Source organism: Metopolophium dirhodum, chromosome 4, assembly GCF_019925205.1.
Source record: "Metopolophium dirhodum isolate CAU chromosome 4, ASM1992520v1, whole genome shotgun sequence".
In the NCBI taxonomy this organism is placed as follows: domain Eukaryota; kingdom Metazoa; phylum Arthropoda; class Insecta; order Hemiptera; family Aphididae; genus Metopolophium; species Metopolophium dirhodum.
In genome coordinates this window covers 38378791-38401513 of record NC_083563.1, presented here as the reverse complement: position 1 = coordinate 38401513, position 22723 = coordinate 38378791, and the positions used below count along the sequence as shown (strand labels likewise).

The following is a 22723-nucleotide window of genomic DNA, read 5'->3' as shown; positions in this document are numbered from 1 at the left end:
TGACGTAATATTATTATAATACAACAATGCATTCCTTCAATATGTTATATAATTGCATACACGTTGCGCCGTCTTGTCAAAAGTATTCATTTATTGTATTACAACATTATTAAACTTACAACCGGGTCAATTTTTTTTCAATTATTTACTTAAATAAAAAATATCACGGGTCACTTTTAGCTTAAGTTTGACAAAACTGAACCCAATGTAGTACATAATTAATTAACAAAACTGTCATCTTACACCAATGATTTTAGATACCTATATATAATAATATTATATCACGCAAATCAATTTACATAGAGAATCATTTGGTGAACAATTTTCTACAAACCTATAGATATGAGTATAATTTACTAATAATACTAAAACTATTATATTATGAACAAATTATTATTAGTTTTCAAAAATAAAAATGTATTGCAATAATTATATCGTGACTCTATATTTCTGTACAATATACCGCATTAAGTGTATTCATTTTTTAATGTTTGACCGTCGAACATACAGTTTTATTAGCAAGACGTATAATTTAATAGGAATTATTTATAACAATTCCTAGATTATAAGAAATAATTCAAAATTCCAATTTAAAGTTGCAAAGAAATCGAGATTAAGTATAAGTTTTTGCATTTAAATTATAAGCTATACGAAAAATGACAAAATACTTTAAATCATTAAAACATTCCATTATATTATAATACTGAAATTAAGACTTACAATTATTTGAACTGAGAAGTCACAACTATAACATTTAAACAATTCCAAATAAAACTTAAAAATCCGTTGGAATTATTCATGTCAATGAGTTTTAAAAGTCTTAAGAGATATTCAGAGAAAAATTCAAGAAAGTTCAGATAAAATACGGATACTGAGTATTATATATATTTATATGTCACTGTTCACGTCGGAAAATATCATGATTTTAATTTATAATTAAAAATGTGCAAATTCCGATGTTTATGATGCTATAAAAAATGGTTTGTTTACTTTTATCAAAAAACGAAGAACACAAAAATGGTTACTACAGTTACCATAAAAGCCAAGAATTTCAGAGGTAAAAATTTAAAAATGTGTGTCAAATTTCTGATCCTAAGATATAAATTTTAAACAATACTTAGAAAAATTGCTTCAACAGGCTTAATTTATTTATTTATTGAAATATTATACTTACAACTATTATTATTATTATATTTACTATTTCTTATACTATTATGGAGATTATTATTGATACAATATTATTATTTTTTATAAAATGAACAGATTTTGTAATGTTTAGGTATTGACGTTTAAATAATAATTTTAATATCTATAACAAAAAAAAATATTCAAACAATGTTTAACAATAATAACAGACAGCAATCTGTAGTTTGTAATTAACTATTTTTAAATGTTAATCCTAAAAAATCACTTCCACAAGTTTTAATGGACTCAAAAATGTAATTCAAATAGTTTATTAAACAATCTAAACCACTAAATACTATTGCACTTGTGTAGTCATGTAAGTGCGTAACCCAAACTAAATTTAACTATCATTAGAGATAAATAAATCGTACAGAGAAAATGTTTAAAATCTGATAAAGATAAGTAAAAAATCAAAACGAATATTGCAAAATATACCGTAGATAAATTGTAAATGTATATAACTTCACAAAATAAACATTATACAAGTATAATGAATATTATCATGAGTAATACCTAATACACTGAAACCTATTGTAAAAGTTTTTGAAAATTGGTCGAAATGTCAAAGAGATGTTCAGTGACGCAAAAATGTAGGTATGTTTCTATACAAAGACGTAGTATCAATATTGTATAAAATTAAGTACCAAAGACGCTTTATATGCATTTAAATAAGATAATATTATGTTTTGTATCAAAAACGATGTACCTAAACTGTATATTTCATAACAACCAAAATATTGGTCGTAATGGTAAATTATTTTTATTATGTGGCAGATATTATTACGGAACAACGAAGACTTAAAATTAATATTATATATAATTTGAAAATCACATTTAATAAATTCAACTATTCATTACCCTTAAAAAAATATTCATTATTTACCATTTATGTTTTAATAAAATACTTGAATTTTTTAGTTCTTAAATGTATAGACAGTACCAAACTATTATCGTTTAAATAAGATACCATATCTTACGTTGTAAATAATATTAAACAAATAACAATAAATTCCAGTATTGTGGAAATAATGCATTGTTTGAAATTAAATAGTTTTTTTAACTAGTTTATTCTGTTTATGTTGAAACCAGACAATGCATTATTGTTGAAAAAATGTAAAAAGGATTAAAGTCGTAAAAGTAATTTTTTAAAGAGAAGTAATATTATTATTTGCATTTATTTTAAATTTAAACCAAGGATAAACTTGTTCACATTTCTATGATCTTCCTAAATAGTTTCTACATTGTACTTCCAAACATTGGTGAAAAGGAACTGTGTTGTGCAGATAGCAATGAATAGAATCCGATCAGTAATCATTAAAAAAGTTCTGTCTTAAGTCATTACGGTTACGATCTGAAACCAAATATTGGTGTTGTATATTTTTGTTGAATCGAGACGAGCAACTTTTCTTTTTTAAATTTGCATAGTTTAAGTTTTTTCCACAGAAAAGTTTGATGAGTTACCCAATTACTACCTGATTTAATTTTTAAATATTTTTTTTTAACTCACTATTTAAGTCCCACTTAATAATTTGTATCTTAAGGGTAATAAGTAATTATTTCACAGTGTCACAGTATTGTTTACAACTATTCATACAATTTATAAATTATATAAGTTATTTATTTAATAACTATTTCGCTTAAAATAAAATCAATAAAATCAAGCAAAAACAAAATTTGGTTACATTTGGCCTACGTTTAAAATTTGAAAAAATTGCCAAAGTTGATTCTCAAAAATCATGTTTTTGACTTAGGGTGCGCTTTGCATGAATGGTGACGAAATACACTATAAACTATGAATAATAAAGTAAAAAGTATGAATTATTGTGATATTTGAGATTGATTTATGTTCTAAGGTTTTATTATAATTGGTGGGGGGAAGGGGGTTGTAAGGTGATTTATTGTTCACCTATTTTGGGGGTCGCGACGTTAAAAAGGTTGAGAAACGCTGCCCTACGCTGAAAAATGTTTATTACTTATATTTTAGACAAAATATTATAATACTATATGTCATACAACAGACATGCCATAATCGTCATATTATTATTCTACCCAGGTAGTGGTATGTGGTGATATCGGTCATGTTTAGCCGTGCAGTATGCGTCACGAAATCTCGGGATGATAATATTATAATGGGCATGCGACGGACTTGCAATAAACTTGCAGTAAAATTTATCAGATGCTTCTCTAATATTCATCGACGGCGTTCGTTTCGATTTCAAACGATTCTATACGCGTTAATGTGAAAATTGTAGTGAATTGAATTACGTGTGTTTCAATGTGGAGTCGACCATTTCATATTAGCTCTCGTACCAATAATAATTGTTAACCAGACACGGAATATCTAGGACCGTGAATAATGCCGTAGGTATAGCAATAGTACCTACAATTAACTGTTCACATAAAAGCGTGTGTGACATTATTGCGTTTAACAGAGTTTAATATTATTGTAATACAAATTCGTCTTATCAGTTTAAAACGACTCTATACCTATAGCCGAAATCGGAAAAGAGTCAACGAATCAGTATTGTCTAGTTGTAGCATGATAATATGAAAAGAAAATTAATTGAACTGCATGACAACGATAATGAACTATAATTAGTTAAGTTAAAACATCACAAATTTTAACTGAATAAGTTATTAAGTTAAAAACAAAAATAATTAACTAGTTAAGTTAATGCGCACCTTTGCATATTATAATATCATGCTACATTATTTAGGTATACTGCAAACGCAACATAAGTGTCCCGGCGTAATATACTAGCTATATGAGGTATAGTAGAAGACTAAAGGAACAAGCACTAAAGTAGACACTGCTTTACTTCCATTTCGAATGAATCTTTATTATAATATTTTAAGACTATATGTGTTATAGCTTAATGTCAAGGAGAATATAAATACACATTACGACCGGCAACCATAGAGATAAATTCATATAATATAAACTATATACCTAGGTATCCTTCATAGACGTATATTATTTTTAAAATATGTTAACAACCAAAAACCTTTCACTAGGAAATATAAATCATACCTACATAAATAAATATTAGTACGTATTAATACATAATACATAATATATGATACTTAACCATTGAAGTAGTGAAATCAATTACTACGTACTAACCGTCAGTGGTAGGTTAGGCTAGGTTAGGTTATGTTTCTTTAAAATAGAGGAAACAAATATGTAATATATTTATTGTAGTAAACTGAATATTGTCTGACAATGATATTACTGTTGACTACACAATACGCATAACATAATAATATAGCCACTCGCAGATTCATAGCATACCTCAGACTCGACATAGCATCAAATGTCAATATCTAGCATTACGCGAATATTTATATAAACTTCTTAATAAGGCACACGTCGGTCGTACTTTGTTATTTAATGAACTGTTCGACAAAAATGAATACAATGCTTTTATGGTCAATTAATATTATATTATAGTGATAGGCGATAGTTGTAGTTTTTTTAGCAGAGTAATGCAAATATTTATATAAGTCATATTGTTTATTCTACTTCAAAACGGTACAACTGTAGCCTAAAATTTTAAACTCTGTATTTTATACATTTTAAAAATAACAAATTAATAATAATATAATATACGACATGGTCGTGGTTCATGTGCGTCTCGTCACCTCCGTGACGAAATATACGGTTATTGCAGTCGGCGAATATTATAGGTATCGAACTTATCGTGGTATAGAAATTTCAAAACATTATTATTTTAAACGTGCCGATAAATGAAAATAATAATAATATAACGGTCCATCCGGTTTAGGGGCTAAGGTCCTAAGTCCATTAAGCCGACCGTTTCGCCGGGGTGTTACCTACTGCAACGCGGACGACATCGATGTATAATGAAATACGGCGGTGGCGCGGGCAAGAGGAGGGCCGAAATCAATTCCACGCGCGTAGACGATTGGAATCGGTTTTTTTTTTTCATTTCGATCCCGGATCGTGGTCCAAGAGCAAAATATAAAAAAAAAAAAAACACGAAATCCCCGGAAAACGCTATACCAGACGGTCTATATGCCTCTATAATATATCACTCGGCTATGGGTGGCGAGGAGGAGTATATAATATATAGACGTTTCGTGAAAATCGTCTCGCGACCGGAGGTCATAGCTTGACAATAATATAATATAACATTATACCGTGCAATGTGTGTAATAATTGTAAATACTATATTATTATTTACCTCGCGAGTTCAATCCCGAGGAATCGATGGCTTCATTATTATATTTCGCTCACACTTGCATCGAGGTGTAGTATTTCTTTTTCCAGAAGTCCATGTTTTATTTTATCGCAAACACTGCAGATGGTTTTTCATCGAAAATATCGTCACCACGTCATTTTTTGTATTATTATTAATAAATTATCATGTCGGTAGATCGCCCTTAGAAAAAGTGCATGTCGTAGGTTTACTGAAATGGGCCATTTAATACATTCCAAAGAGAAAACTCAATAATAGTTTTCAGGTTTACATCACGCTGACACAATAGAACAGAAACTTCGAAGGTTTGAAAAATAGGAAAAAAACACAAATAAATTAAAAATTGCGCAGAGAAAAATTATTTTGGAAACAAAATGTTACTGTTTTGATTTTTTTTCCATCTTAGGGCTGTTTATCATTCAAACCATGTAGAAAAAGTATAAACGAAACACGGAAAACATACTAATTAAAGAAAATATAATTTTTTACTGTTATATTTTTGTGATACCTATATGAATGATAATAACTGGATTTATTTATTTGCATATTATTTGGAACAAAGTTCCTCATTGTTTTTTTCTCATTGTAAACTTAAATTATCAGGTAAAAATATGTATAATTTCTCAGTACAAAGGAAATATTAAAAAAAAAATATATATATATATATATAATATGTATAAGTGCTTTTTCCTTATTAAATTGTATACAAATATTATCAAGTCAAATCAAAAAGTTGCATACGTAAACTCCACCAGTGTTAGCTTTGTCAAATGTGATTTTTCATTTTTTTTCCCGCCAATATTCGTAGCTTGTAATAATATACCACCTAATCATTTTGCGGCTGAAGTTTGAATTTGTGCGTCAATCGTGCACTGCAGCACTGTATACCTACTACAAAATAACGTTTTCGAAAAGATTATTTTTTGTAAGTGAGTGTGAGTGTGAATTTAGAATGTGGTCGTGGCCTGCACATAACACGCGACGATGATGTGAAAATAAAAATAATAACAATATTAATATTGTTGCGGGGGCGGGTTATAGGTCCGGGTGGAAAAAGCACGGCGGTGACGGAGAAACCCGAGCGCGTACGACCAAGACGGCGAGGACACCGACGAGACCGTCGCGACCGTTTTTCGGGGGTGTGCGCTATATAACGCGCGCGCGCACCGCCGGCCACCGCCGCCGCCGCCGCCGCCGCACGCTACTATTACTACGTCCACCGTAACCTTCCACAGCGAGCGTACGATATACTATTATACTGCATCCAACCCACACACCCACCCACCCCCCACCCACCACGCTGGAGCTGATGGCACCACCGTCGAGCGGGAAAAACGGTCGGCCTTTTCGCGCGCTCCGCCGTCGTTTAAGGGTGGCGGTCGGGTGGAGAACCAGTGCGCTCAAGCTCGTCCCCCCCCCCCCCTCGTCCCCCATCTAAACTAAGCCCGGCCACACGGCTATATACGCGCCACCACGAACGCAACCCCCTCCCCCCTCCCCCAGCCTCACGTCCACGACCACGGTGTCGAGCAGCTGCTGTCGAGCGCGCGATAGTGTGTCTCTCCAGCTCGCGGCACGCGGTCTCTTTCCGGTCACCGGGAGCACCGGTCGTCACATCGTCTGGTGAGCGAATACGTGTATTTGTGTGTGTGTGGTAGAGAGAAGTTAACCTCGACGTGGACACACACGCTCATAGGGTAAGTTACGTAGTGATAAGGTTTTTTTTTTTTTAACAGCCATATAACACTGTGGTTATATTATTATGACATTTGAATGGACATACCGTTATTGTTATTGTTTTTGTTGTTGTTGTTGTTGTTGTCGTTATTGGTGTTGTCGTCACATGGACGAAGATAATCACTTATTATACTTATTATACTTCGAGAGCTTTATTAATGAACCTTCACAATGGCACAAGGCACAGAGATCCGGATGTTTTTTATTAAGACTCAAATTCTAAAACTTTTACATTTTGATCGTCTAAAATATAAAACATTCATCTAACTAAAAAAAATATTGATTGTATACGAGAATTATGTTATATACCTAATATTATATAGGTTGTTTCGTAAAAACCTATATTTAATTGCGAAAATAATAAAAACATAATATCTGTCACTTAGGCCTGTCTCATAGTATACTCTAAAAACATCCACCTTGGTAAACTTGAAATATTTTACACATTTTTTTTTCTTTTATCACAATCGTACATATTATATAAAACTAAAATTGTGTGATGTGCACATACACGGCTGCTGTTGAAGACTAATTGGATAAAATACACATGAGTACATGACTGTGTAATTCAATTAACATTAAAAATAAACAATTGAAATTTAAGAGTTAAGATATTATACTCTGAAACCATTGTGTTACAGACACACTTGTGAAATTAAAATGTCCGAACTCGGCTATGGAACATACTGCAGGTGGAAAATTTTAAACGTCAGTTATAAAATGTTTCCCGCTGCTGGAAACTATCCGTACACTTAATATAATATATAATAAATTAGTATTTGAATTTTTGGAATATGATTTACTCAATCAATAGTTTTTATCTTATATTTTATTTTCACATACATTCGCGTATAGACTTATAATACGCAAATTAATTAATAATCAATAATATGATCGTAATAATATAGCCCTCTTTAATACTTGTACCATCTATTTTAAGTCCGAATTAATTTTGTACACAATATTATAGTAACTGTTATCATAAATTAGGACCTATATAAAAGAAGTTTTTTTTTACATCAATTTAGGTGGTATAATTCTATAAAAAAATAAATATCAAGTAGGAGTAGTTGTAATAAAAACGTGATTTGTTTGTACTCTCGCTTATCGGCCATTTTCATTCTTTAAAAAGAATAGTTAAAATGTTGATCACTTATACTTTTTACAAGTACGTGATCAGCGTGTGCATGTTATATTCCGTGGAAAGTTGATTACAACGAATTTGTAAATAATATTACATTTTAATTTAATACCCATTTAACGTACAGCATTATAATATATTATATAGGAAAATAATTGAGATGTAGCTTTCTCCACAAAAAGTGAAAATATCAGATCCTATAAGTTGTTTTAAAAATATTTTGTTATTATTTTGTCGAAAAGAAATTATTGTCTTATATTATTATTTTTCAGTTTTTACTGTTATCATGTAAATGGTATTATATTTATTTATTTTTTCCTTTTTTTCCAAAATGAGTTATAAGAAAAGTTTATGGTACGATTAGTTTTAAATTTTATCGTATCTGTTAAATTATAGTTGGTATGTAATTTGTAATTTGTATGTAGGTACAGTGTAATTGTTGATATTAATATTATAATAAACATTATATTATATACACTACACACTTGCGTATTTAAATTTTTAAGTATAGGAGTACTTCTTAAGCTCAACGAAACTGGGGTGAAACAAGATTTAACAAATAGTTTGGACGAAATGGACAAGACGTAAATATAATTCAGTAAATTTATTTAGGAAATAAAATACGTTTTAATACAAAGTTTGATGACAAAGTTGAGCTTTTGCTTACTTTATTACTCGTTTAGATACAATATTTATTTTGTAAAATAATCTTGGTTTATCTTCCTGTGGTATATTATAAAAAAATAATAATGATAGTATATTTTTGTTGTATAACTCAATCGATACTGTTTTATTTTGTAAATAAATCATTTTTTAAATAAGTTTACATTACGTATATTAAATTACATATTTCTTTTTGAAATGCAATAAATTATTAACTATTACTTGTATTATTACATTTTTCAGACATCATGCTAAAAACAAACTATTTAAGTTACTACAAATATAATTTCATATAATTTAAAATTAAATTGGTATTCAACAAATATTTCGTAAAAAGTCTTTTAGCTGATTTTCAGATTACTTGGGAAAATTACAATCTCTCATCCTGTATTATTGCACGAAAATGGATTTTTTTGGTATGGCCGACTATTGGGCCAGTGTCCAACGGATTGTAAAACATACATGTTCTGTGGCACTTTCACACATGATAAAAATCGTACGTGTTTGTAAATTCCCACATCCATATATTATGTTATAGAACTCTTTACAATGTGCCGTAGGTAGGTAGATAGGTACTCGATGTGGAACAAAATCCACAAGAGGTATAAAGCAAGTATACTCAGCAATGGTTAGGTTTTACAAGTACCATGTAGGTATGTACAATGTATAAATTGCTGTTTTATCACTATTCGTAAAAATGCACTTCAAGTACAATAACGGCACTCAGATTCAACCCCTCTTGAAGAGCTAACTAGATATGCAGTTCCGGTGAGTTTGTTTAGGCCGCGGTCGTTATTTTTCTAGGAATTTAATTAAAAACCTAATTTACACACACCCACACAACCCCAAACACAGGTATGCACTATATAGATTGCAAAATCTTCATAGATGTGATTAAGATGGAATGGACTTTTTCACATTTTCTACGTAGACGTTCCACTTTAACCTCTGGTGGTTAATGGGTATCACGTGTTCACTATTTATATAATATACCTATAAATATGTATACAAACATCACAGACAACACAAGTTGAACTTACAAAGTGATTATATAAGATTTAAGCAATTGATGTAATCAAAATATACGGAAAAAATTGCGAGAACCTGGAAGATTATTTATGGAAATACTTAAGTAAGTTTTCGCGTTCCGCTTATTATTTATTACACACGCTTCGTACGATTAAAAACCAGCAGAACCCTTCAACGTTAAAAGTTTTATTATTTTCTTAGGTATTATAATATAATAACACGTTTATTAGAATATTTCAAAGTTTAAACTGTTGTATTTACAGCCAAAAAAGGAGTTCAAAATATTTGTTGTGGGTTTATATGTAAAATGATTGGTTTTTATAAGTGAAGCATATAATAAACATCAGAAATTGTAACTATTTAGCACTAGAAATCAAAAAATACAAATTAATATTTCAATATTTTAGTAGCACTAGATAAGGTAGTGTTGAATTAGACTGGAGTGTTTGTTTTTCCCGGACAGAATTAAAAAATGTTTATAGAAAGTATGCCACAACTTTTGGCAACTAATCAGGAATCGAAATGTGGGATCCCACTTCAGACATCCTGATACGGAGGGCTGCCTACCTCTTCTTCTTTTGGTGTACGTTTTCCATGCCCTCACTTATTTGGATTAAAATTATCCTTTCGTCTTATTTTTTGATAAAATAACTATTTTTGGAAAGCTTACGAAGGGTTTTGTTAAAATATATCTTGTTTTCTAAAATTTTAAAGTTGAACACTGAATGTCTGTAGATCAAAATGTGACTTATCTGCTAAGGATATAATTATTGTCATCTGTAATGATAATTATAACGGGTGATCATAAATCATAAATTTCATTTTCAAACCTTATTTTATTTTACTTTGTACGAAGTTCTTTAAAATCACCTCGAAATGTATGTTAAGTATTTTTAATAGACTAGGTAACTCATAATGTCAAAAATCAATTCCACAAAAACTAAAAGTCTTTAATTTAGTATTTGATTATTTTTTTTTACATTTATTAATATGGATGCATACATACAAGCATACATTACATACACATATCTATACATACATATACATACATATACATACATAAATACATAAAATATATATATTTTATTATGTACATATTTGCCTGTATTTCAGGGTATGATCAGTTTAATACAAAGGTCGGGTACTATATTAAATATTGATGCGTTGACATGAAACTAAAATACAATCGTACATGTCAGTGTTTAATATTTTCATTTATAATAATTTCAACTAAAATCTGTAAGTTAAAAAAATAACATACAATTTAATTTTAATAGTTTCGTTTTACTATCCAGAGTTTAAGGAAAAAGTGTGACGAAAGAAATGTATATAAACTCATAACTGATAAAGGTTTTCATGGTAATTTTTTAAAAAAAAAACTTATAACTGAACTCAGTTAATAATTTGTTCTATCTCACAAGACTTACTGCAGTTGAAAAAGTAACTTTCTACCCGGACTTACATTTAACGTTTTAATGTCGTGAAATCTAATCATTGTAAAAATACTAAATTATTTAACGAAGTTGACTTCTTTCTATAGTTGGATGTATATAATAACCGTTCATAACTAGCCACGTGAATATTATTTAATTTTTTTTAACTTCCTTCCAATACATGAATTGTATAAGTTCTGATTCTGTCTGATCATAAAAATATTATAGGTTCAATTATATTAGAAACATATAATGATTGACTTAAATAACAAAATTAACTTAACCTCTAAACAATTCAAGAACATTTTCAAGATATATGAAATACGAATTTCAAACTTGTTACATTTTAATATATTTAATTTATTACCCACTTGGCACTTACCATCATTTAAAAGTTTTTGAAATTTCATGAATTTCAATGAAAAACAATCCTACCCCTTCATTCCTTCCTAATTAAATCAAATAATATAATTTGGTGGAAAAGTGTTTTATTTACTATTCGCTCAACAGTTGTATATTTCATTTTAAAAGTCTAGAATTCTGACGGTTAAGAAATTGTTCTATGTATGAACAAATATTTTTCCTGAATTCCGTAATTTAAGTCAAAAATATAAAATTAATTTTTAAGTAAATTAAAAATATAATACAAAAATAATCACTGTAAAACTAGTGCCTTCTGTCAAATTTCAAATTATAAGTTATAAAAGTTACACCGCCTTTCTCCAAAATTATAGCGTCGTGAACACGTGATATTCTGAACTAACTTTAGAGATATCTAATATGGACTCCGGATATAATGATTATAATAATATGTACATGCACGTAAACACGGACCAAAAAATAATAATACATGCATCATTGTCAGTACCTAGATTATAGACTTACTTAACTAAATTAAAGAGATTAATACCATCATAAAAGTTTCAAAATAAAAATTATGTTTCAGAATTTATATCAACCATCAACACTCATGGCGTCCACAAATACACCTCCCGAAATTCCACCGCGAAGACACAGCTCAACCATTTCACCAAACAAGTAAATATTTATTTATTTATTTATTTATTTATTTATTTTGTTTTTAATACCTAGAATATTTAATTTAAAATAAAAAAAAACGTGTGTAATATTTAATTATATCATACATTGATAGGTAACATTATACTATTATCTTTCATATATCTTTTAATTGTTTTGTTTATTAATCAGGTCCAACATTTATTGTTTTGCAAACGTATAATGCGTTATTGGATAAATGTAGTGTTTGTGTCATTCCTTGATATTTTTAAAGAAACTTAAATAATACAGATATTATGATTCATTTTATATTTTGGTGTGATCTAAAATGTGGTCTTAAAGATAAATTTCTCCACTGAGAAATTTTTGTCGATAGCTTCGAATTTAGTTTCAAAGAAAAAATAATTTTTTAAATAATTTTCGATCCATCGGCCCAAGCTAATCAAATAATTAGAACAGTCAAAGTATTAATAAAATAATGAAACAAACGGAATATTTAAAATGTGTTAAATAATTTTTTACTTACCTAGGTAGGTATATAGTTATAATACATACTGCAGATGACGTATACATTTTATTCGGATAATTTTATTGACAGTATTTTATAACTTAAAATATTGACAAATAGATATGTTTTAAAACATTATAAGTTAGATTTGTTTTTCTTAGTGAATTTAGTAGCGATTAGCTCTCGATACTCAGAAACTACTTGTAATAGAAATTGAAGTTTATCCTTATCATTAGTGATTTTTCTATTTAGGTATTGGGTCAATGCAACTCCTCTTGCTGTCACGTCATTGGTAACTCATAGGTTCTTAAAAACTTTTTCTTTAACTTTTAGTATAACTTTTAGACTTGTTTCAACTTACAACGTCAGTTTCCCTTGAATACATCTACCAAAAATTATTTGAAAATTCTCATCATATTTCTTCTAAATTATGAAACTGCACATTTTTCAATGATTTAGGTCTATTTTTGGTCGTATACTGTGAACTTCTGGATAATGCTAATTAATCATTGTGTGAACTATCTTATATACATTGTTGCTACTGAGACATTTTGGTCAAACAAACATAGACCAATCAACTGTCAGGTAACAGAAGTAAGCCATCCTTTCCTTTACTGTATAGTCGGCTGTAATATCTGGATTATCATAATTTATTAAGGTCTTTATGAACTGCATGTCATTGTCGATGGTATATATTTTAGAGATGCAGGCTGTGAACCAATTATTCCTTATAATAGACAATCACAATAAAAACGCAAATTTTTCTAACCCCTTTTCTTTTTAGTATTCAGATGAAATTGCTTGGTAAACATAAATATTTTCAAACAGTAAATTACCTTTAAAATCCAATGAAAGAATGACAACAGGTATCTAGAGTCATAAATCTGATTTCTCTAGTGTGTTCCTTACCAAGAAATATAACTGATAATTCCCGCAGCACCCAATAATCATAGCTTACTTGTTTTGTTTGAAGCATTTCTTGACAAAAATAAACTTGGTCATATCTTTGTTTGTTTGGAGTCCTGAGAATAATAGGCTGGGTTGCCCGTGATTTATGCTGACTGATCAATTTTTGACCAACGAGACTTAAAGCGATCAAAATGTCAGTATCAGGCCCAGATTTATCTTTAGGTAACGCTGCTCTAACTATATAATATATATATGTGTGTGTATGTATGTGTGTGTGTGTGTTGATCGTCTACTGCTAGGATGTTGATGAATTTTCAATCTTTTTTTAGGAACATCATAGACGATGCTTTCTTAGCTTAATATGAGTTTCATTTTTTTGGGTTTTTTTTTTGTTTTTACGTCATTTTTTTACTTTATTTTAATAATAGAGAGAGAAAATGTCTAGTTAATAATTATTTGTCACAACCAAATAATTTAATTTTATATGCCTACCTATTACAAAAAATACTTAAGACAACATTTTTTAATTGTTTTTTGGATTAAACTCGTTTTAAAATAAATTAAAATTATTATCACGTATGTTTATAAATTGTAATTTTTAAACTAATATATTATTTTATTAACTTTAATAGTTTTATAAGCGTTGCTTAAGTATGTAGGTCATTAACATATAAAATGTTTAGGGCATTTGTATAGGTTCTTTAGGGCATCAGCAGCCGGGAATTAGTTATTACTTATTAGCTATTATCACTATAACTTCCTTTTTATTTAACTTAACCTATAGTTTATTACAAGTCCATATGGTTAAATGGTTTATTAAGTTGTGCTTATTCAAAAAATATGTTTTTTTTGCTACAAAAGTATATTAAGTACCTACTTAAATTTGTTAATTTTAGGATTATTAATCAAAGTTCTGCTGCAGAGTCAAAATCTCCTTCCTTTCTATCACGCAGACATTCATCTTGTATTGACGATAACATGGATAGTGATACTGACACCGTAAGTAGTGTAGTTATATTATTGTAATAATTTATCCCGTCTGTACGGTTCACAAAATGTACTAAATTTTTTTTTTGGCATGTTACGCGTATTTATAATTATGAAGTATATAAATTATGTACTACACAATATTTATTAATAGAAATATCTATGGTAGAAATATACAAGGTTATTGAATATATACCCCTTCTCAATCAAATATTTGATGATAAAAACAAAAATGACAGCGTAAAGGGAGCCATTAATAATCAAGTATATATGCGCGGGATTTTGAATTTGTTAGCTATTAACAGCGTATTTTTCGTGATAAGAAAGATGTATATTTGTGATATCCCTTTACGCAGCCATTTTGTTTCTTATGATAACAACACGAGTCGATATGCAATAACCTGTATATTTCAACCAAAGAAATATCTAAGACACTTACAATATCTTACATTAATTTATATTTCATATTAAAAAGGAAAAATACCAAATATGCTGATATACGTATAAGTGTAACCTTTACATTGGCCACGTTTCCTGACTACAATTCTGTGCTAAATGATTACATTTTACAAGTGTCAAAGTGTTCATTACCAGGAATAATATTTATATACTGTTTTATTATAAAAAAAATTCAAGTTTTCTCAAGAAAACGAATCTCCGAAGAAGGTATTTGTTATTTACTGATTAATTCTCTTGTGAAAATTAATGGACTCTTCGTAAGATTTCATTTTCGTCTATCGTTTGATGATAATGCCACTACTTTCACTAATTTAAATTTAAATATATATATATATATTGAATTCGCCGATAATCATAATATTATTCGTAACGGCTGAGTATTTTTTTCTTATTGTTGTCCGAATTATTTCAATTTATTGATAAGCTTTCGTTCTTCGTAGATACGCTTAAATGTAACGCCGTAATAATAGTTGACGTATTTACAACTTGTACATAATTACGCAGTTGCCGATCGTTTATTAATAATTATTACTCACACGCAGAAAATATGATATTATATATTATATTCTTTTACTTAGATCTTAACTCACACTAACGCGGCGTTTGTTCGAATTAATTGCACATGGTGCTGATAAGGAAATCCAAGATCATTGCCGATATTATCTACATTTTTTTTTTTTGGTACGACTTCAAAATATCGTTTTATAGTTTTTCCAGTTTTTTTCTCTTTTTATCATCAATGCGATTCGACGTGGCTTTGTTTTTTACCAGCATGATTTTTTTTTTTTACAGTTTTGAGTCCAAATGACACCGCGTTGTCTTTATGAGTTTATACATATATTATACGGTACAAATGTTCAATTTAGTGTATTTTTGTACCATAATATATAAAGATAATACTATGCTCTATCGGCAGATGCATAATATTTTTTATTCCCGTTTGACTCCAACGGCGTGGTCTTTAAAAGTTATCACACCAGCCGTCGCGAACCGTACGCCACTGACCTTTTATTATCTGTTTCGTTTTTTTTCTAAAGAATCATTTGTTCTATTCCATATTATATTCAAAATAAAAATATATGTATAATATAACGAGGGTAATATACGGTAATTATTTCATCCAACTTATATCGCATAATTTATGACCATTATATTATTATATTATGCCTTGCATAACTTTACTTCTACTGGGTTTCGACCGAATAAAATTAGTGAGCCCGTTTATAGTATTATAGTTGTAGGTAGTAGGTATCATACACATTCCGATTTATAACTACGATTTATGTTACCATAGAACTGCTTATTCAAAGTTTTCCTCGGTGGAAAATCTGATTTAAGAAGTATTATCATGGTTATGGTGGGGGTTGTGATTAAACCATTAAATTTGTATATTAATTGTTTGTCATCATATAATAAATAATATATTTTACGTATGGAATATAAGCAATTATAGTTAAATACCTATACATAACCTATACATCAATGTAACATTATGTACAATAACAAAAGTAGCTGCAAATATGAAAAACTAGAAGCTTATATATTATTATAGGGTTAATAATTACACAGATTATAACAATAAAAAATAATATGATACAAGGTGGTTTTCATTGGCTAAAGAAGAATTTTAAAACAAAATACAGTAGTGAGCATGATTGAATAATTTATGTTATGTCTGAAAGGAATTTTGATGATGCTAATTCAATTTTTGGTTTTAGTGGTAAATTATTCGAGTTAAAATCAAAAATAACAGAAGCACATGACGGATTAGCCCGGTGAAGAGTATCGAAGATGAATTTTTCCTTAAAATTAAGTTTTCGTGGTTGTTGAAATGATTATTTTCATGGCATTGAAATGTCGGTTATTCCTTATATATTTGTATGTGTGGAACTTGGATCGAAAGGTATATATTTGGTAGAGAGCTTTAGTACAATTTTCCAATAGGTGATTTTTGTCACGTTTGACAGCACTTCAGAATTTGTAAGTGTGTCCATATTGCTGATCATTGCGGTGGGCAATGATGGTTTTTATGGGGTTTTTAAAAAACATTAGCATTCAATAACAAAGTGATATTGTGGATATCAATATTGTTATTTTGAGATACGAGGTCTAAAAAGAATAATATAAGAGAGTGGTTATTTTTGTTTACATTGTAGGTGGACGTGCTTCACTGAATGATGTCCTCGGACAAACCATCGGAAATATCGGTACTTAGAGTAGAATAATGGATGTTTTTGATCGCCAAACCTTTTAAATGTATTTGAATAAATTATTATTTGTTTGTGATGAGTAATTAATATCAAGTAAAAAAAATACTAAGACTTGATATTTTTTGGTTAGCACGAATCGTAATATCCTAGGATAAATAATTTTCCATTTTTTTTTTTATTTAAAAGCAGAAAATATTTACTGTCGCAGTATTTACATTTCTTTATTTAGTGAACACTTTGTAAAACAAAGAATCTGAAAATACTTTGATGTTTAAATAACATATACCTACTACCTACCTACGTATAAATTCAAATTTAGTGGTATCAATTTCCATTTCAGATGATATAATATATTACAGTGTACCTTCGTAATATTTACGGAGCTGCTCAAAGACATCGAGTCATATCAGTGAGCACGTATCATGTTATTATTAAACGAAATGAATGATCGACTTGGAATTAGATCCAAGATATTGGACTTGTGTTTTTCAGTAAGCATTATAATATAATATTATACGGTTCACGCACCCTGCAGTGCGACATCTCTTATTGTATTACATTATGATATGACCCAAAACTGTATTACGATTGCAACCGAATAGAATAACGTCGTAATACTATTGGTGCGTAGAAACACTCGTCCAGCTGTGCATTGTATGACGATGCGAATTGAATAATAGCACATAATATTTTGATAATATTTAATATTATTATCTACAGTATAATGTTTGCACAGCTATAGTCGCGTATGAGCCGTTCAATCGACAGTGATATTCGATAACCAGCCGTGGTCTGCAGCACGACCGGTATACCGCTATAATATTGTGTGTACTTACCACTGCGGACCTGACCTAACCGCGCGTAAACGCGTAGAACACGGTATCTCCGAGGAAAGACTTTTCAACAGACTTTCGATGATTTACGCGGTCGTACAACACCGGTCGCGGCGGTCAGTCGGGCAGATCCTTCGCAGTAGATCTTAGGGTCGGTTTCTATCACCCCTCCCCTCCCCTCCCCCCGTGTATGTACCATCTGAACCTGCAGTATACCGCCAGCGGTAAGTATTGTATACCTATATACGATGCTGTAATATATTCGACGACGTCATTTCCGACGAGACGTCGGACGAAATCGCACCGTTTCCGACGAGTTTAAATATACGTAATTCACTCGTGTCGCCGTTTTCGACGAATTCGACATAGTATATTATATTATTATTCAGGACTTCTAGGTATGATATTATTATTGAGTGAAAATATTTTCAATTTTTATTTTTCTATGTATATTTTAAAATATTATTACCGATAACACATATTTTTCGTATGGCGCGATGACCAAAAAAAAAAATAAAATACATAATCGTCACTTATCTCACACGAGTCCGTTTTAATAAACTATACAGGAAAAATAATATTAGGTACTGTTATTACTCGTTATTATTGTAGCATTCGTGCACGAACAATGAGTAAATTACGTAGATTATATTTTAATATGTTATAATATTATGTTTGTAAGCATACTTCTTAAACCCTGTCGTCAAACTATCACAAACTTCACTCCATTACACGAATTCTATAACCTAATAATACACACACGTGCACTATAAACTATATATTACTATAGTGTGATATTGACTAAATTACATAATTATGAAAATACTTATAGCTTAATATGAATAATTATCCAAACACCTACTCAGGACGTCGTGCAGATGTAACGTGTGGTGCTATAGCCTATAGATATACGCAAATTATTACAACCTAAAATATTCGTCATATTAAAATGTTAAACCATTTACCTAGAAAATAATAATATTATTATATAAGGTTGTATTCTTAAGTTAAGAATCTTAACACCCACATGACAAATATCATAAAACATATTCGCGTAACCAGTAACTACATAAGTATTATCATCAATTTATTATATAAATTATATTCTAATACCAATTTAGAATAATAAAATTATTTTGAGCAATCTCTGCCACAAAACCATACATACACCATTATATGGTACGTCGGTATTGACTTATAAGTTAAAGCTAGTACAATGTTATAATAAGAAATACAATAACAATAATTATAAATAAAGAAAAAACAACTGTGATTTATATTTTTGAGATTTTTTGGTTAGAGAATAACCTACTTACCATAGTAATAAAATACCCTAGGAAATAAAGTCTGATACACATTCTCCGCTTATAATCGTATTTTTTTCGTATACAATCGTTTATCAACGAATTAAGATTGAATATACTATCCATAACAGGGACCTAATCAATGGCCAGGTACACTAGAAAAAAATCAAAACCAGTAGGACTATTGTTTTATAACACAGCATATTAACGAGTTCTCTAAGTTTTGATATCATTTTTGAATTGGTTGAATAATTGTTCTAGTCATTGTGATAAACCATCTTGTACCTATTCCTGTATTCTAAATCCAAAAGTTCATAATTGAGATCAAATAAAACGAATTGATTGCAATATGAAAAATCAATAAAATAAACATAATATTTATATAAATGTAAGATTGTTTTTCTACAAAAAGTAAATGTTTTTAATTTACAAGCAAATATAATCCTTATTTACACTAAATTATGATTGTAAAATCTTGGTGTTAGATTTTAGAACATGAACAATTCAAATTTAAATTTAACAAAAACTCTCATTTAGACAATTTTGCATATTATTTAATTATATTATATTAATATTATTTAATTTTAAACAATTGCAAGATGATAATATATTTTTCCATCATACATGTTTTTCTCTTACGCTTATATTTTAAAATGAATCAAATATAAAATTAAAAAATAATTATTATGATTAGACGGCGCTTTAGATAGGCAAATTAGCAGCACCCCTGTCGTGGGTCTTATGAGTTTTTAGTGAAGTGATAAATGTATTGATTTTACAATAGTGTTTCTTTCCGACTGTCGCCTTATTGATTAGTTTTTTTTTTTTTTGGTGCAACTCAAAAATGTATAAAATATGTTGATAAAAATGTTTCATTCGGTCAATAGAATGTATATTTTGAAGTTATAATAACATTAACAAAATTTGTAAAAAATTAGAAGTAGTAAAAAATTTAACGATGTTAAATTTTCATATCTATTAGTTGAAAATTGAATAGAAATTTCCTTATAAAAAGTTCATACTAAATTACTGGATCCAAATAATTTAAAAATATATATAACCACAGTTTGTTTTATAGACATTTGAGGTTTAAATTTAGGCAAAATTATAAATTTAAACGATGAATAACGATATTAGTTATTTTATTGTAATATCAATGAGACGTGAGTGTTTTTCCTTAGAAGACATGTTTTTTGATATAATAACATCTTATCAAGTCCCTTAAATATAATAGAAGATTAATGGAAAAGTATTAAAATTAAGGTACACCTAACTAAAATATCGACTATAATTTTCAAATTCTATAGAATCTTGACAATTGGAAAACCTGGCACCCACACCTTTAACACATAAGTTCCAGTGACCTAATCGAAACCTACTATACGTCTGTACAGCAGATCGGTACAACGATACCCACTTGCCCACACTAATTAAAAAAAAAAAAAAATTTAATTTTTTTTTATAGAATTAAAAATAAAAAAATTATTTTTTGATTGGATATTTGGCATTTCTTGAGTTCTCTCATCTGACATCCCGTCTGCCCTCACATAGTTGCGTTGTGCATATTAAATTATCGTGTATTATCGTGTAGTTGTATTACAAATATACAATATTATATTATTATAACTGTAGACTTTACCTGCAGATTAGTAAGAGCTCGACGTATCTATATATTATTTACTGTAATAAACATGGCTTACCGTGTTTGAGGCAAGTATATTACTCTGCAGGTTGATATAATATATTATTTAATATTATTCAATATACGTTGGCGGGCACGAGCTATGAATCAGAAATTAAAACGAGTACATCGTGCATTTGGTGCAAACTGCAAATATTACAACAAGCCCCGGGCCTTACAATATTACGTAAACTATCGCATGATCGTTTGACATCGAGTTCTGCGTACTTGCCTTAATACAAATAAATAAATCACACGATATCCATCGAACTTACATCGCATAACGATGATCAGCCACCGTGTAATGTTTTTTTATTAAATAAATATTTTTAATCAGAGCGTTGAAGTCGTTCGTTAAAATCGGTATATTATATTATTATTTTGTCAGAACTATAATGCGGGTGTAGATATTTTGAAGGAATAAAATATTAATATTATACTAACATAGTGACCACCAGTAAGTTCCTTTAGCAACGTTCTAACTACGATACGCATATTGTGTTTAACCCCATCAGTAAGGTATAGAAATAACGTTGTGGACAAAACCAAAATAAAACGTACAATATTAATATATTTTATTAGCTATATTCGTACATTTCACACGTGCAAGTCAAATCGCCATTAATCATATTGTTACGCGCGTGGAACAGAACTAAAAACAACTAAATCATAATTATAGTAATATTATGGTGATCGCGATGATTATGTGTCATTCTGATATTTCGTAAATAAATTAATATTCCATTAAAAGGGATACGTCATCCGACCGTCGAATGTATATTATATACATTTTTTCATCCCCGACAACCGTTTTTTTTTTTTTTACATATTATACGTCTTATACCCTGCAGGCTGAATTATAAATGTATTCGTTCCCTGGTTACGTCCAATATTAAAATTCCGTAAAAAAAAGTTTATTTTTCCCTCGAAAACTGACTTAATCATAGACAGTGAGCTTGTTGGATTTGAGATTAAAAAAAATAAAATAGAAATTTGTTACCACAAATTTATTTAAATTTTATAAGTATAAATTATAATTTTATAATTTTATATATAATTAATTTATATAAGTTTTGTTGATATCAACCGACATAATATTATTGAACGTCAGTGTTATTCTGTGCTGGTCGCGTTGACTTTGATAAACAGCAGAAGACAATGAAAGCCAAACCACGTGAACGACACGTGCAGTTTTTCGAAATAACTAGATCGATCAATAATATTATACTTATAATATGTTTTTCTTCGGTGAACAACTGATGATGCATGAAAGATAGTTGGCGTTTACGCCTTTTAAGGTTTAATTCGTAGGACGGGACTTATAATGCGAACAACGCGTTATCCAAACGGCGACGTTTTGGAAATAAACGATCGTCCGTCGTATAGTGTACATGTAGCCATATTATA

The 22723-nt window shown here is 29.4% G+C and overlaps 1 protein-coding gene across 1 annotated transcript in view; it reads left to right on the top strand.

The window, feature by feature from the left end:
* The first annotated feature begins 6966 nt into the window (after positions 1 to 6966).
* LOC132942791 (atrial natriuretic peptide-converting enzyme) overlaps positions 6967 to 22723 on the top strand; it is a 114217-nt gene continuing 98460 nt past the window's right edge. Inside the window, exons 1-3 of the mRNA XM_061011437.1 lie at positions 6967 to 7102; positions 12355 to 12446; positions 14739 to 14841. Of these exons, the coding sequence (XP_060867420.1) occupies positions 12379 to 12446; positions 14739 to 14841 (171 nt within the window). The 5' untranslated portion in view covers positions 6967 to 7102; positions 12355 to 12378. The remainder of the gene's footprint in view (positions 7103 to 12354; positions 12447 to 14738; positions 14842 to 22723) is intronic.